The sequence below is a fragment of the Anolis sagrei genome, chromosome 5, assembly GCF_037176765.1.
Source record: "Anolis sagrei isolate rAnoSag1 chromosome 5, rAnoSag1.mat, whole genome shotgun sequence".
Taxonomy (NCBI): Eukaryota; Metazoa; Chordata; class Lepidosauria; order Squamata; family Dactyloidae; genus Anolis; species Anolis sagrei.
The window spans coordinates 47,417,860-47,431,604 of NC_090025.1; the positions used below are offsets into that span (position 1 = coordinate 47,417,860).

Genomic DNA, 13,745 nt, shown 5'->3' on the forward strand with positions numbered 1-13,745 from the left:
GATTGAAGCCACTTACTAAGGAGTCAGGCTCACTGCACTGAGTGGGATGTATGAATGAATAAACATAGGAGTGGACTGTAAAAGAATTGTTTAATGCTCACTCTCTAAAGAGACCGATTCTGGAAAACAACATCTTCAGGGAGACAGGCCTTGAACTCGAATCCCAGGAGCTAAGAGACATTCTCCTCCCAAATCAACCTTTTAAAGTGAAGTGCAGAAAAACAGTCTATGTTAACACTTGGAGAGGGTAAACTCTGGGTCCTGGTATCATAATCGGTTTCTAAAAACAAATTCCAAGCCTGACATCATGGAAACCAGGCTCATGTTTCAAATTGAAACCATTTATTTTTCTAGCTGTGAAAATGACCTGGCAACATAACCTTACCTAGAGAATATGTTACGTTCCCATGGTGAAGACTAATCTTTAGGGACAGGGAGATTCTGTCTGAGGTACCTGGGATAAAACATTGGAGAATTGGAGAAGGGGTTTGTATGTTGAAGAGTCAGAGTACTTTCCAAACTGAGATAATGAATAATAATAATCTTTATTTGTACCCCGCCACTATCTCCCCAAATGTACTTGGGGCAGCTCACTGAAGCACTCCAAGTGCCACATGCAGACAACAACACATAAGTATAAACACAATGGCATAAGTGTAATCAACATAATAGACCAGGACATGAACCAATAGATTCCTAAGAAAAAAATATTCCTAAACATTAGGAAAAACATTTTGATTGTAAGATCTGTTCGACACGGATATTGTGTAGGTCTTTCTTCTATTGTGGAAGTCTTTAAACATGAGTTATGTATTCCTGCATGGTAGAAAGTTGGATTTGATGGGCTTTGCAATCCTTTCCAGATCTATGATTTTACATGCATATTCATACTTTTCTGTGCAGGTATATGTAAATGAGAGCAATGAACACTGCAAATGTCTCTCTTTTCAGTCATAATGACAAATTGGAACGGTTGCAGACTATGATATTAGATTGTGTGATTTTAAATATTGGTTTTAAGGTTTTATATGTTTTGAATTATTGTGTATATGTTAATGTATATGTTCTTATTATATGTGTTTTTGGTACCAAATTGCCGCCTATATATGTAAGCCGCCTTGAGTCCCCTACGGAGTTGAGAAAGGCTGGGTATAAATATGGTAAATAAAATAAGTAAATAAATAAATAAATAAAAGTAATGAGGAATAGTAGTCTCTAAACTGGATAGTTAAAAAATTACCTGAATACAAGTTAATAGCTTTTTTGGGCTTGTTTACAATGCTGGGCTAATAGAAACAAACTACCTGAGATAGACTACTGTAAGTCAATCTCACGTATAAGCTGGGGGAAAGTTAAAGGGTCAAAATATGGATTTTGATATAACATATGGATAAGTTGAGTGTCATTCCATGGAGAGGGGAAAGCACCAATGCCGCCTCACGTAGATATCTTCCCTTGGCCATCACCATTTCCCTGTCCAGGTGTTCAAAAAGGCCAGAAGCAGCATCACGGGGGAGAGAGTGGAGAGGGTCAGTGCTTTTTTAAGGTTCTCCTAAGATGGGCCAAGCCACTGAATTTCTCTAATCAGAGAAAATGATATTTCCTTTTGTGTGCAAGGCAAGAAGTCCCTCAGCCAGGAAAGGACATCTGACACACAATAACATCTGGGAGTAACAAAGGCCACAACTTGTATTTTGGTTACACTGAAAATGCTGTTGGCAACCAGACATGGGTTCTGGATCCCAGCATCAGCCAGCCCATGCACAGAACTGACAAAGCAACATGATAGAGGCTGTCACAATCTGTAGCAATGCTTCTGCCTAGCTTCCACCCAACAGCCGCTCCAGGTCACCCTGTGCAGCCATAACCTCCAGCAGGTAGACAGGAGTCTTTATGCCTGATGTTGGGAGGGCATATGCAAGCAAAACCAGATCCAGAGACAAAGGACTAAAAATAATGGAAGGGTGGGTAGGGCGAGAGCCCGACAGCAACTGAGCTGGAGGAGCAGCTGGGCCTGCTTATATGCAGCCAATCCTCACTTTGCCAGACAGGCATGCAAAGTGAAGGGGATGCCGAGAGAGAAGTGAGCCAAGCCAGGGAAGCAAGATGGCAAGTGGAGGGTATGACCAGACACAGCTGCTCTGCCATGTAAATCAGGGAGAAAGTGTTTGATAAGAGTTATGATACAGTACTCACATTAACCCATAAATAAGTCAACCCATGCTTTTTGGGGGGTGATTTTTGACAACCCCCCCCCCCCCCAGAATTATACATGTGTATATAGGGTACTTGTAAACGGGATTCTAGCTATCCACTGTGCTGTAGGTGCTACTATAACATAGTGTGAATGGAAGGACCAGTAATTCTCAACCTGTGGGTCCCCAGGTATTTTGGCCTACAACTCCCAGAAATCCCAGTCAGTTTACCAGCTGTTAGGATTTTGGGGAATTGAAGGCCAAAACACCTGGGGACCCACTGGTTGAGAACCACTAATAATATCATGCTACCATTTTTTGCATCAGTTGCTGATATACTCTGTGGTAATCTCTAGCATCTGTACAATGGCATTGTAGATCTAATCCTAACACATGATTCTTTTCTCCTTCACCTGAATATACAAGACCTCAGCAAAAAGTATCAATATGCTTGGGTTGCAGTATCCATACTAGGAAGTGAGAGTCATCCTTTGACTTTCAAATCTAAAGATTTATTTCAAGCAACCGTTAACAATTTAATCATATGTCACGGACTTCCTGGCTCTTGTAGGTCTGTTGTGATATTATTGCTGACCTTTGTTTTTTCAAAGTAATTCTTTTAACTTCTTCCTTTCATTTCTTTTATATTTCATTTCCATTAAAAGTTCCTGACTCTGACTCTTTTCTTTAATTCTTTGACAGTATTTCATTGAAAGTTGCTGTGTGCTCTATAGTGGCATCAATTTTTTCTTCCTCATGCTGACACTTTCCCCATTTATGTGGGATAAACACAAATCCACCTATTCCACCAAATAGTTATAAGCTGAATGATTAAAGTAAGATGGCCGTGGGAGTGGACTGTTGAATTTGCCATGGGTTTTAGACTGAATTTTAGAGGAGTGCAGAATCAATTTAGGAGGTAGGGTTCAGAATCCTCATTTCAAGGTCAGAATTGAACTCCCCACTTCCACCTCTGGTAACTAACTATAGTAGAGTCTCATCCAACCTTCACTCATCCAGCGTTCTGTATTATCCAACACAGTGTGCCTCCTGCCCAGATCCACAGCTATTTCAATACATTGCAATGTTTTGGTGCTGAATTCGTAAATACAGTAATTACTACATAACGTTATCGTATATGAAACTGCTTTTTCTGTCGATTTGTTGTAAAACATGAAGTTATGGTGCTTAATTTGTAAAATCATAACCTAATTTGATATTTAATAGGCTTTCCCTTAACCCCTTCTTATAATTGAACATTATTATTAATCCCTCCTTATCATTGTTCTGCAGGCCAGTTTATGTTGGATAAGCAAGACTCTACTGTACTTGAATTGAACAGCATTTTCTCTAATAGAAATAGCTATCCAGGGCTCCAGAGACCTTTTCATAAGAAGGATTTGTGACTCCCAATTGTTTTAACAACAACAGTAATACAATGACTCTTCTATGCCTGTCCTAAATTATGTTGTTGACATGAACCAGGAGTGGATTTTTGTGTGATAGAACTATGAGTGTCAATTCTGATTCTCAAAACAAATTCCTGGATTCAAGAATTCTCTAAAGCCAAGTGCATATCTTTTGCACCAGGCTTTGCTGAGTGGTTCTAGTGAAAATACAAAATGTGTCCTGCAATCCTTAAGTCCTCATGTTTACTAACTTTTAAAATGTGAATATTTCTGATCCTAGAGATCTCTATTTCATGAACTATAACACCTTCATATGATTCCCACAGGGGACCACTATAGAAAGTGCCAGCGGTACACAGTTCGCCACCCAATAGTGCCCTTCTGCCAGCATCAGTTATGATATACTTACAGACTAGTTACACACTATGCACAAAGGATTTGTGTGCACAAAACAGTTCCCAGTTTGGAATGGATGTATTGCCACTTGAACAACTGGTTGCACATCCAGCTGTGGAACTGATTGCACACCCAGTTGTAGGCCTGGTTGCACAATTACTTGCCTAGAAGCTTGAAAACAGTTGTTTGTGTCATGGCATACTTAAGAGAGTACAGGAAGAAGTATACAGTTGAAGAAAATGTAATTCTGCTAACACATTGTTACCTTAACTAATGTTGCACTGAATTTAGACCAGACTCATATGACATATACAGACAAAGTTAGAAAGTCGAAGAGTATGCCTTCAGACACAAATATACAATATACAATAGATAGGTGTTTTAGAGGTCACATAATAAACAAGAGAGACAAAAGGTTACGAAAGGGTGGGGAGACTGCATAAAAGCATTGGCCTTCCAAGAATTATGTCAGAAAGACATGACAAATTTGCAAAATTGTTCTCTGCCACAGTGAGAACTAAAACATTGTAAAGTGAAAACTGAATCCCTTTAGATTCCGGCTTTGACCTCAGATGATCTCATCAAAATGGCTGTGAAGTGTACAACACAATGTTGAACTTGCTTTGCATTCTTACACAACCCAACCCATTGTGCAGTTCCTGCTCAGGTGAACCTTCTCCTTTCCCCATCTTGCTATTCTTAGCTCTGCTTATTCCCCCCATCCCACTATTCTTAGCCAATCTGCATACCCAGCTAACCCAAGCAGGAAATGCTGGCAGGACTCTCAGCTACACAGATCATCAGCTGTCTTAAGAGTAAGGACACACGTATGCCATCACTCACAGGATGTTAGGCATTATATGTCTATTGGCACTGACAGCTTCCTCTATGGTCTCCTCAAGATAATGTCTCTGGAAGAGAAAAAGAGTATGTTTGCCTGTTTGCATGCAATTTACTGACTTCTCTTTTCAGAATAAGCACCAGCTATTGGCCATGCTGTCAGTAGATTTATCACTGGGATGAGATCACCTTGTGCTGCTCATTCTTTCAAAATGAAGCATCAAAATCAACATCCAATACCTTGTGTCTGCAAAGCTCAGTCTACTATAACTTGAACTGTGAAACAAATATTTGTAGGACTACAACACCCAGAATACCCTAACCAATATGGTGAACTGGGCCATGATACCCTTTTTTCATGTTAGGAGTGACTTGAGAAACTGCAAGTCATTTCTGGTGTGAGAGAATTGGCTGCCTGCAAGGACATTGCCCAGGAGACCCCTGGATGTTTTTGATGTTTTACCATCCTTGTGGGAGGCTTCTCTAATGTCCCCGGATTCTTCAGGTTAAACAAGGGTTTAACCCATTGCGCCACTGAGACTGCAGTAAACTGATTTTCTATTACTGACTGAGGATTTCTGGACATAATAGTAGATTATGACATCAACCAAGGAAACAAGGACTCTTGGTTCAGTTGTAGTCCTGAAATCCTACTAATCCAAGCCAGCAATGGTATATTAATCTGGCTGCAGACAAGATCAACCTGCATATAAATGCCTCTTAATAACTCACATCTTTGCTCTGGTATGGATATTCTTGTTATTATCAAATTGACTCCCCTGCACAGTACTATATTATTGTACTTTACGTGCCAAGTGTGTGCTGCTATGACACACCTATCCTTGTTCTATATATACTCAAGTGTCTTGTTCCATGACATTTAGATTAGTAGAAAACCTTGAGAATTTGATGGCATTAATGCAGAACAGTGATAACAGCCAACATTCCTACAAGAGGAAGTATGAATGCCAACCAAACTTCATGATTTTTTTTCGTACATGAAACGGCTCATGGAGCGACAGAATTCTTTCTTCCAAAGAGTAAGTTCCACAAAATACATGATATACCCTTCTTTTCCAGCTGTGTTGGGCCCACTCTGAGCTACAATGCTGGCATCTCCTTTTGTGAACTTTGCTGGCCACTTTTGGTAGTGTTAACAATCTGGATTGGTGCCCAGGACAGAAATCCCAACAGCTGTTACCTCTGTCTTCTGTGCATTTTTCCAGGAAACTTTGGTGGTCAGTAGCCAAATTTGGTTGTAAGGTCTGAAGGCATTCACTAGTGAGGATAAATTGCATGTATCATCTTATAAAGGGGACATTTGACTCCATCTCTTAATTTCTTCTTGCTCTCTTTTGTACATTGTTTTATGTAGATCACAGTTTCTCCCCTTCTTGCTCCTTTCCCTTTTACCTGGGATGCCTCATGGCATTATCTTGGCTTGTTATTTCATAGATAGACAGGTTTTCTATCTTATCTGTCTTATTCAATAGGACCTAAAAACCTGGTGGTTCCAGCATGCTTTTGGAAATGATTAGCCCCAGGCCCTACCCTGCCCATTAGCTAGGTGCCCACTCTGCACTCTACTCATTTCCCCTAACCTTTGCTACCTCGTTCCACTAGCTCTAGTCCAGCCCTATTATAAGGCAGCAGGTCCTGGCAATGCATAGCCCCAGGCACTATCCTGGCCATGAGTTAGCGTCCTGTTTTGCAATTTATCCTCTTCCCCAGCCCTATATCTCTCCATTGGCCCAGCCCTCTTTTAGCTATGCGGCAGGCCTTGGAAATAATTAGCTCAAGGTTCCACCCTGACCACCAGGCAGGCCCATACTTGCACTTTACCCACTCCCCGAGCCTTAGTCTATGTGTGTATGTAGTGGAGATGTCCACTTACCCAGACAGCCTCCCAGCTCACAAACAGACTATAGTTCCAAGTGCTGAGAAGCCTCAAAGGCACTCCCTCAACTGACATTGCAGGTTATAGTGAGCGCCATGAACATGTAGCCCAAATGCTGCCCATGTCCTCCCCAAACACAACGGTCCACCACCCAAGGAATGCTTTTATTCAGGGAGAATTTCATCCTAGATTTGATATGTTTCCTCCACCACAGGCAGGCATCTCAGGGTTCCTTGTGTGGAATTTGCATGACCCACCCACTGACTCTCCCTTAACCATTTCCTACCCTTTCCTGTGGCACACAGCAAACAGAGATGACTTGATCAGCAGCTGAATAGGCACACAGACCTCACATGGCAGGATTTGGAGGTGACTGCCCTTGTGGCATATGGGAGTTGTAATTCACCCTTATCCAGAGCACACTGAACCCTGCTGACCACAGATCTGGACCAAACTTGGCACACACACCCAACATGGCCAACTGTGCATACAGGCCTGGCTTAGAGAAGATTGACCCATGATCCTGGGAATTGTAGTTCACCCACATCATTATGTATTTTCTAATGGGACTATTAATAAAAATGACATCAAAGACTGGCTTTTCCCCAATAAACAGTGTTACTAATTAACTAAATGATATTACCTAACACCCCAAAACAAACAATGCCTTTTTCAAATAACTCGGGTACCTAAGCTAGTAAATAAATAAATCCCAGCATATGATAAATAGATAAAAGTTGTTCTGTACTTCTGTTAATATCAGAATTATCACTTAATGACCTTGTCTGGTCATTGTTATTTGATCTTCCTTGGCTCATAGTACAAGTGTATTTTCAGAGGCTTCCGTCTCATGTATTAACTTTCCACTTTTGCAAGAAATATACCTTATGAACAATTTCAGCAACCATAGTACTTTAATATGAGCCAAACATGCAGAAAGAGAAGAGAAAGGAAAGCAGAAATGAAATCTAACAAATTTATGGTTAGATCTCGTACCCATGTGCACCATGAATGGACAAATGCCAGGTTCCCAATATGGCCCACCATAGCCAACATCCAATTTTTATCTGTCTGCTTTTTAAAATCATGTGCAAGGAATGTATGAAAACTAGTGATCCCAACCATGTTTTTGTCCCTTCTCCACTTCTTTTAGGCTCCAGTGTTACTCTGAGATCCAGAGACATTGTGGATATATAAAAGTGATGGAGAATACAGATACCTAGCTTGCCAATTCTGCTCTGAGCAGCTGATGTTTCTGGAAAAAGTAGCAGGAATCTGGAGCTACCACTCCTTTCAGCAGCATAATTCATCTCTACTGTCTATTGCTACCACATTCTGACTCCAAAAGAGTCTTTAAGGGAATCCACCAGGGTACAATTCTGAAGAAAACCTTGCCCAAAAGATTTCATGTATTGCCCTATACTATTAGCGGGCCACAGTGTGATTCCCCACTCAGTCATGGAAACCACTGGCTAATCTTGGGCAAGCCACTCTCGCAGTCTTAGAGGCAAACTCTCTCTAAACCAGTGGTTCTCAACCTGTGGGTCATCAGACGTTTTGGCCTTCAACTCCCAGAAATCCTAGCAGCTGGTAAAATGTCTGGGCTTTCTGGGGGTTGTAGACCAAAACACCTGGGGATCCACAGGTTGAGAACCACTGCTTTAAACAAAACTTCTCAATATGACATGCAAAGTTCATTTTAGAATTACTATAAGTCAGAAACAATGCGGGTGGTTGTATTTTCAAAGGCTTTCATGGCCAGAATCACTGGGTTGCTGTGAGTTTTCCAAGCTGTATGGCCATGTTCCAGAAGCAAAGAGTTCTTTGTCCCACCCTGGACATTCCACAGTTATATAAACCCCACTTGCCTGGTTTCCAACAGACCTCACAACCTCTGAGGATGCCTGCCATAGATGTGGGTGAAATGTCAGAGAGAATGCTTCTGGAACATGGCCACACAGCCCGGAAAATTCACAGCAACCCAAAGTGGGTGGTTGTTTGGCACACAACAACCCCCACATTATGTTTGACATCTGCATCTAGTTATCTTCAACTTTACCAGAAAAATTATCATCATGCTCAATAATGTAGACATTTCTATCTTTCAAGCAGTGAATGATCTGTAAATAAATATAGCCTTCTTGCTACTATGATTGATATGCAGAAGTATTTCTCCTAAGGGGCGCATGGCCCTTGAATGTGTCATAACACTAATTTGGTTTTCAAATAACTTGCAGCCTAAATTTAGGGCTATCCTAATGGTTATGCGAACATTCTCCCAAAAATAAGATTCAGAATCCAGAGAAAGAATATTTGCAGACTGGAAGTAACTACGCTCACTGCCACAGCTTCACTTTCATTTGTGTGTGTGATTCACACCAGTTAGTGCTGTGTTATTTCCCAAAGGTAAAATGATTTTTTTTTCAGATTCCACACAGAATCCCATAGAATTATAGGATGATATCTCTAAACAATCACACAATACTTGTATGAATATATAATTTGCCTTCTATATTTTCATTGGAATTAAGCTAGTATCAGTTTATAACAGCATTGGAGAGCTTTTCTACATGGATCCCCCATCACCACACACACACACACACACACACACACACACACACACACACTGTATTCACTTTGCATCCAGTACTGGAGGCTGTCATGACACACAGGACTTTCAGTAAGTATCTTGGGTTTTTAGCTTGGAATATCCCGTAACTTTAGAGACATCTGGACAGGTAGATCGGTCCATTTCGGCCCAATCGATTGTCCCCATGGTCACCACAGCCATCTTCTTTTCCCTATGCACAGGCAAGCTCCCATTTTGCCACAATCAATCCCCTCTGGTCATGATTCTCCCTGTGGGCATCTGATCATCCCTTTGAGAGGTCGGAATGGGGCACCTATGCAATCAGCAAGAAGAAGGGATTGCTTTACTCCAGTGGTTCTCAACCTGTGGGTCCCCAGATGTTTTGGTCTTCAACTCCCAGAAATCCTAACAGCTCATTAACTGGCTGGGTTTTCTGGGTGTTGTAAACTAAAACACCTGGGGACACATAAGTTGAGAAGCACTTGAATAGAGCAATCCTTTCTTCTGCTCTACTCCCTTCTTGCTCACTATGCGGGTGTCTTGTGGCCAGCAAGGAGTGGCACCAAAAACAGCGGACAAGGGGATGGCCCAGTGCAGTGTTTCTCAACCTTCCTAATGCCGTGACCCCTTAATATAGTTCCTCATGTTGTGGTGATCCCCAACCATAAAATCATTTTCATTATTTATTTATTTACCATATTTATATACCACCTTTCTCAGCCTGAAGGTGACTCAGGCGGTTATGCTACTTCATAACTGTAATTTTGCTACTGTTATGTATTGTAATGCAAATATCTGATAGCAGAAGGTATTTTCATTCACTGGACCAAATTTGGCACAAATTTGGCACAAATACCCAATATACCCAAATTTGTATGTATGGTGTGGGTGGGGGGGGGGGGGGGTTGATTTTGTCATTTGAGAGTTGTAGTTGCTGGGATTTATAGTTAACCTACAATCAAAGAGCATTCTGAACTCCACCAACGATGGAATTGGGCCAAACTTCCCACACAGAATCCCCATGCCTTGAAGCCACTCCCTGGTGCAACCCTCCCTCCAGCCTCGCAAGCTCTCCCTCACCCTGCACATGTGCACCATGCTGCCATGCTCTGAGCATGCCTGCTTTCCCCTCCTCGCTTGGAGGCTCAGAGGCAGCCCTCCCCTTGAGTGAGAGTCTGGCCATTCACAGCGGAGAAGGGATTTTGGTAGATTTGCCATCTGTTTCTAAAAAGAAAGAGAAGGAGAGGTGGAGAGATCTTCAGCCTTCTCTGTTTTCTGATGGTCTATCATGACCCCCCTGAAACTCCCTTGCGACCCTCCCAGGGGACCTGACCCCCAGGTTGAGAAACACTGGCCCAGCAAGACCTACATGGTGCCACATAGTTTGTCCAAGTGCATCTGGAAGTCATCATGGTTGATCTGGGCCAGTCCAGAGCATAATGCTTCTGCAGCCTGCAGATAGATACATAGACCAAGTGACCTAGAACTTATATTATGGATTACAAATCCCAGAATCCTCTAACATTCAGCCCAAAGAAGTAAAGTTTCCAAGCTCTGCATGTTTCTTGATAAATTACAGATAATAATCACATCACACTTGCTCACAAGGACAATGCTAGAAAAGTAGGTAGGGATGCAACAGTGAAAAAATAAAATTGATATTCCAGTATCCTTAAGAGAGTCTAAAGAGCCAGACTGATTTTCCCCATTGAGAGTGCCTCTGAGAGGATCATAGCCTTCCTATTAGAGGAATTTGGATCCGAGACATAAATTACCATATCTTACATTACTTTATGATCACCTCGTTTTCAGAGTAATCAAAAACATTTCAGCAGCTGGGTACTTTTAGCTGAAGCACCTGCCAAGTTCGCCACTTACTACCCTGTTATTTAACTTCAGAGCTAATGGCCATAGCCAAATGCACTTCTAAAGAACGGGAAAGATATAAATTGCAATGATGAAGCACCTATCTATGCAGGCGGTATATAAGCCATATAGCTTTAGTAAAAGCATGTAATCCCAGACCTTTTCAGTTTGGTAGATACTAATCTTCCAAATATCTGGCTATTCTGTAGTGAACTGCTCCAAAACCGAAAAGACCATTTACACAACTAGAACCTTTAATGAGAAAGCAAACAATTTGAAATGCTTTTTTCCAAGGTGATGTGTTTCCTGGGTGAATGATAGAATGAGTATAAATGCTAACTCTAAAAAAAAGTCTCCTGATGCCTTGACCTTTAACTTTCATAGTGATCTCATATATATGCCATGCTAAAACACAGTGTAGCACAAAGCTTGGAGAAGTTATAACTGTTTTCCCACTTCCCTTTGTGTAAAGTAGAGATGAGAAGTTCACGCCACATGACATGGCAAATCGTTGATTAATCAAACTTGAAAGAAAAAGCTTCTGAGCTCCTTTCAGTGTGTGGGAAAAGCGAGAGAGCACAAAGGTCTGAGATTCAGTGCAGACTTTTGCCACCCATGCACATTGTGCTTAACGGTTGAACATAATGTATGAATGAAGCCAACAACTGGAAATCTTTAGGCTGTCATGACACAACTCAACTGCAGGTAGAAAGACAGCCCACCGAAGACAGCGGGATACAGTAAATGCTATACACAAACGCCAGACATTACGTGCTGAGGCATTTCTAATCAACATCCCATTCCAACGTTTTTTCCAGGCTCAATACCTCTCCACAATCTACAATTACCTTGATGTCCCCTGTTACTTTTGCAACCCATAAAACAGTTATTATCATCTGTTTTGTCTAACTAAAGCATCCAATCATACCTGATTTTAAATAAGAATAATTTATTCTTAGTTAGATTTGTTTTATGAGTCATGGCCTTTTTACATTTCATTTCAGCATCTGACCTGTTTCCTCTTGAGGCTATCAGAACATGATTAGGAATCGCATTGCAGCATTTGAAACCTCTTGTAACAAGAGACATAATGTTCTATACCTGTTACTGTCGTCTTTCCAGGAACAGCGGTTTCATTAGCCAGGAGATCTTTTGAATTGGAAGTGAACGGTGATTGTCTAAATGTATCTTCTGAAAAAAAAGGGCTGAAGGGGGAAAAAATGTTCTCGTAAGTAGACAAAACAATAATTATCCTATCAGCAATAGTAATGTACAGTTACATATATAGTAAGTTCATTGCTTAGAGATGTACAATTAAGAAATAATTTAAATAAAATTGTAGATCAAATTTTCAGTCTTCTGTAAAATGATTCTACATCACCATCAGTGAATTATTAACTGGTATATTCATGAATTACGAAGCTGAATGGAAAAAACTTTTGCCAAAAACCAATTTGTGAAAAAAATGGTTAGTTATACTTGCAGCAAAGTCACATGGAACTTAAATTAGTTGTGACCAACTTCACTAACTAATTTAAATAGAATATGATTAAATCTATATCTGCCCTTGAGGTTTGCTACTCTGCTGATGAATACGCATGCGCAGTGTGGAATACATCTCACCATGTTAAAACAGTGGATGTAGCTCTTAATGAAATGGGCCACATTATCACAGGATGTCTACACCCTACACCACTGGAGAAATTATACTCCAGTGTTTAGCCGGTATTGCACCAGCCAATAGTGAAAGGACGAAAGCATCGACATCTCCAGATCCACAGAGATACTCGAAGGAACACTTCAGGAAGCGAGAGTCCAAAAGTGGCAGGTTAAAACCCAGAACCTCAATTATTGGCTGATGTACAGTTTATTTTTATATCTGCAGCCATAGCTGCATTTTACTGAATCTTTTAAAGGGATTTTATATGATGTTTCATGTAATCTGTTTACATGTTTTTGCTATTGTACTATTTTGCTTATGTACTTGCTGTACTATATGCCTGCACTATTGAGTGCTTTTGTAAGCCACTCTGAGTTCCCTTGCGGAGATGGTGGTGGGGTACAAATATAATATTACGACTACTGCTACTACTATCACTACCACCACCAGATGAGAGACTCCCCCTTGGGGACACAGAAGACTGGATTACTTGGAAGGCACTGAACAGACTATGGTCTGGCACCATGAGATGAAAAGCTAACCTTAAGAAAGTGGCCTGTAAATTGGAGTCAACGACATTCAAGTGTGGAGAAGAGCAAACCACAGACCACTTACTACAATGCAGTCTGAGCCCCACCACATGCACAATGGAGGATCTTCTTATAGTAACACCAAAGGTGCTCCAAGTGGCCAGTTTCCGGTCAAAGGAAATTTAGTGTAATGCCAAGTTTTTAACTTTTTTTGTGGTTCTCCTATACATTATAACTGTATTTTTAATTGACTTCTGAAACAATAAATAAGTACATATTAAATCTAGATCAAATTATTTTTAAAATGAACAATAAAACAACCATGTTGCTTAGCTGCATATATTCTATAATTTTCCTAGGCA

At 40.9% G+C, this 13,745-nt stretch overlaps 1 protein-coding gene across 4 annotated transcripts in view; it reads right to left on the reverse strand.

Moving 5' to 3' along the window:
• ZNF827 (zinc finger protein 827) overlaps positions 1-13,745 on the reverse strand; it is a 170,876-nt gene that overhangs the window by 39,146 nt on the left and 117,985 nt on the right. For all 4 annotated transcript variants that reach the window (XM_060778876.2, XM_060778877.2, XM_060778878.2 and 1 more), the window contains exon 8: positions 12,295-12,398. In XM_060778876.2, coding sequence (XP_060634859.2) covers positions 12,295-12,398 — 104 coding nt within the window. The remainder of the gene's footprint in view (positions 1-12,294; positions 12,399-13,745) is intronic.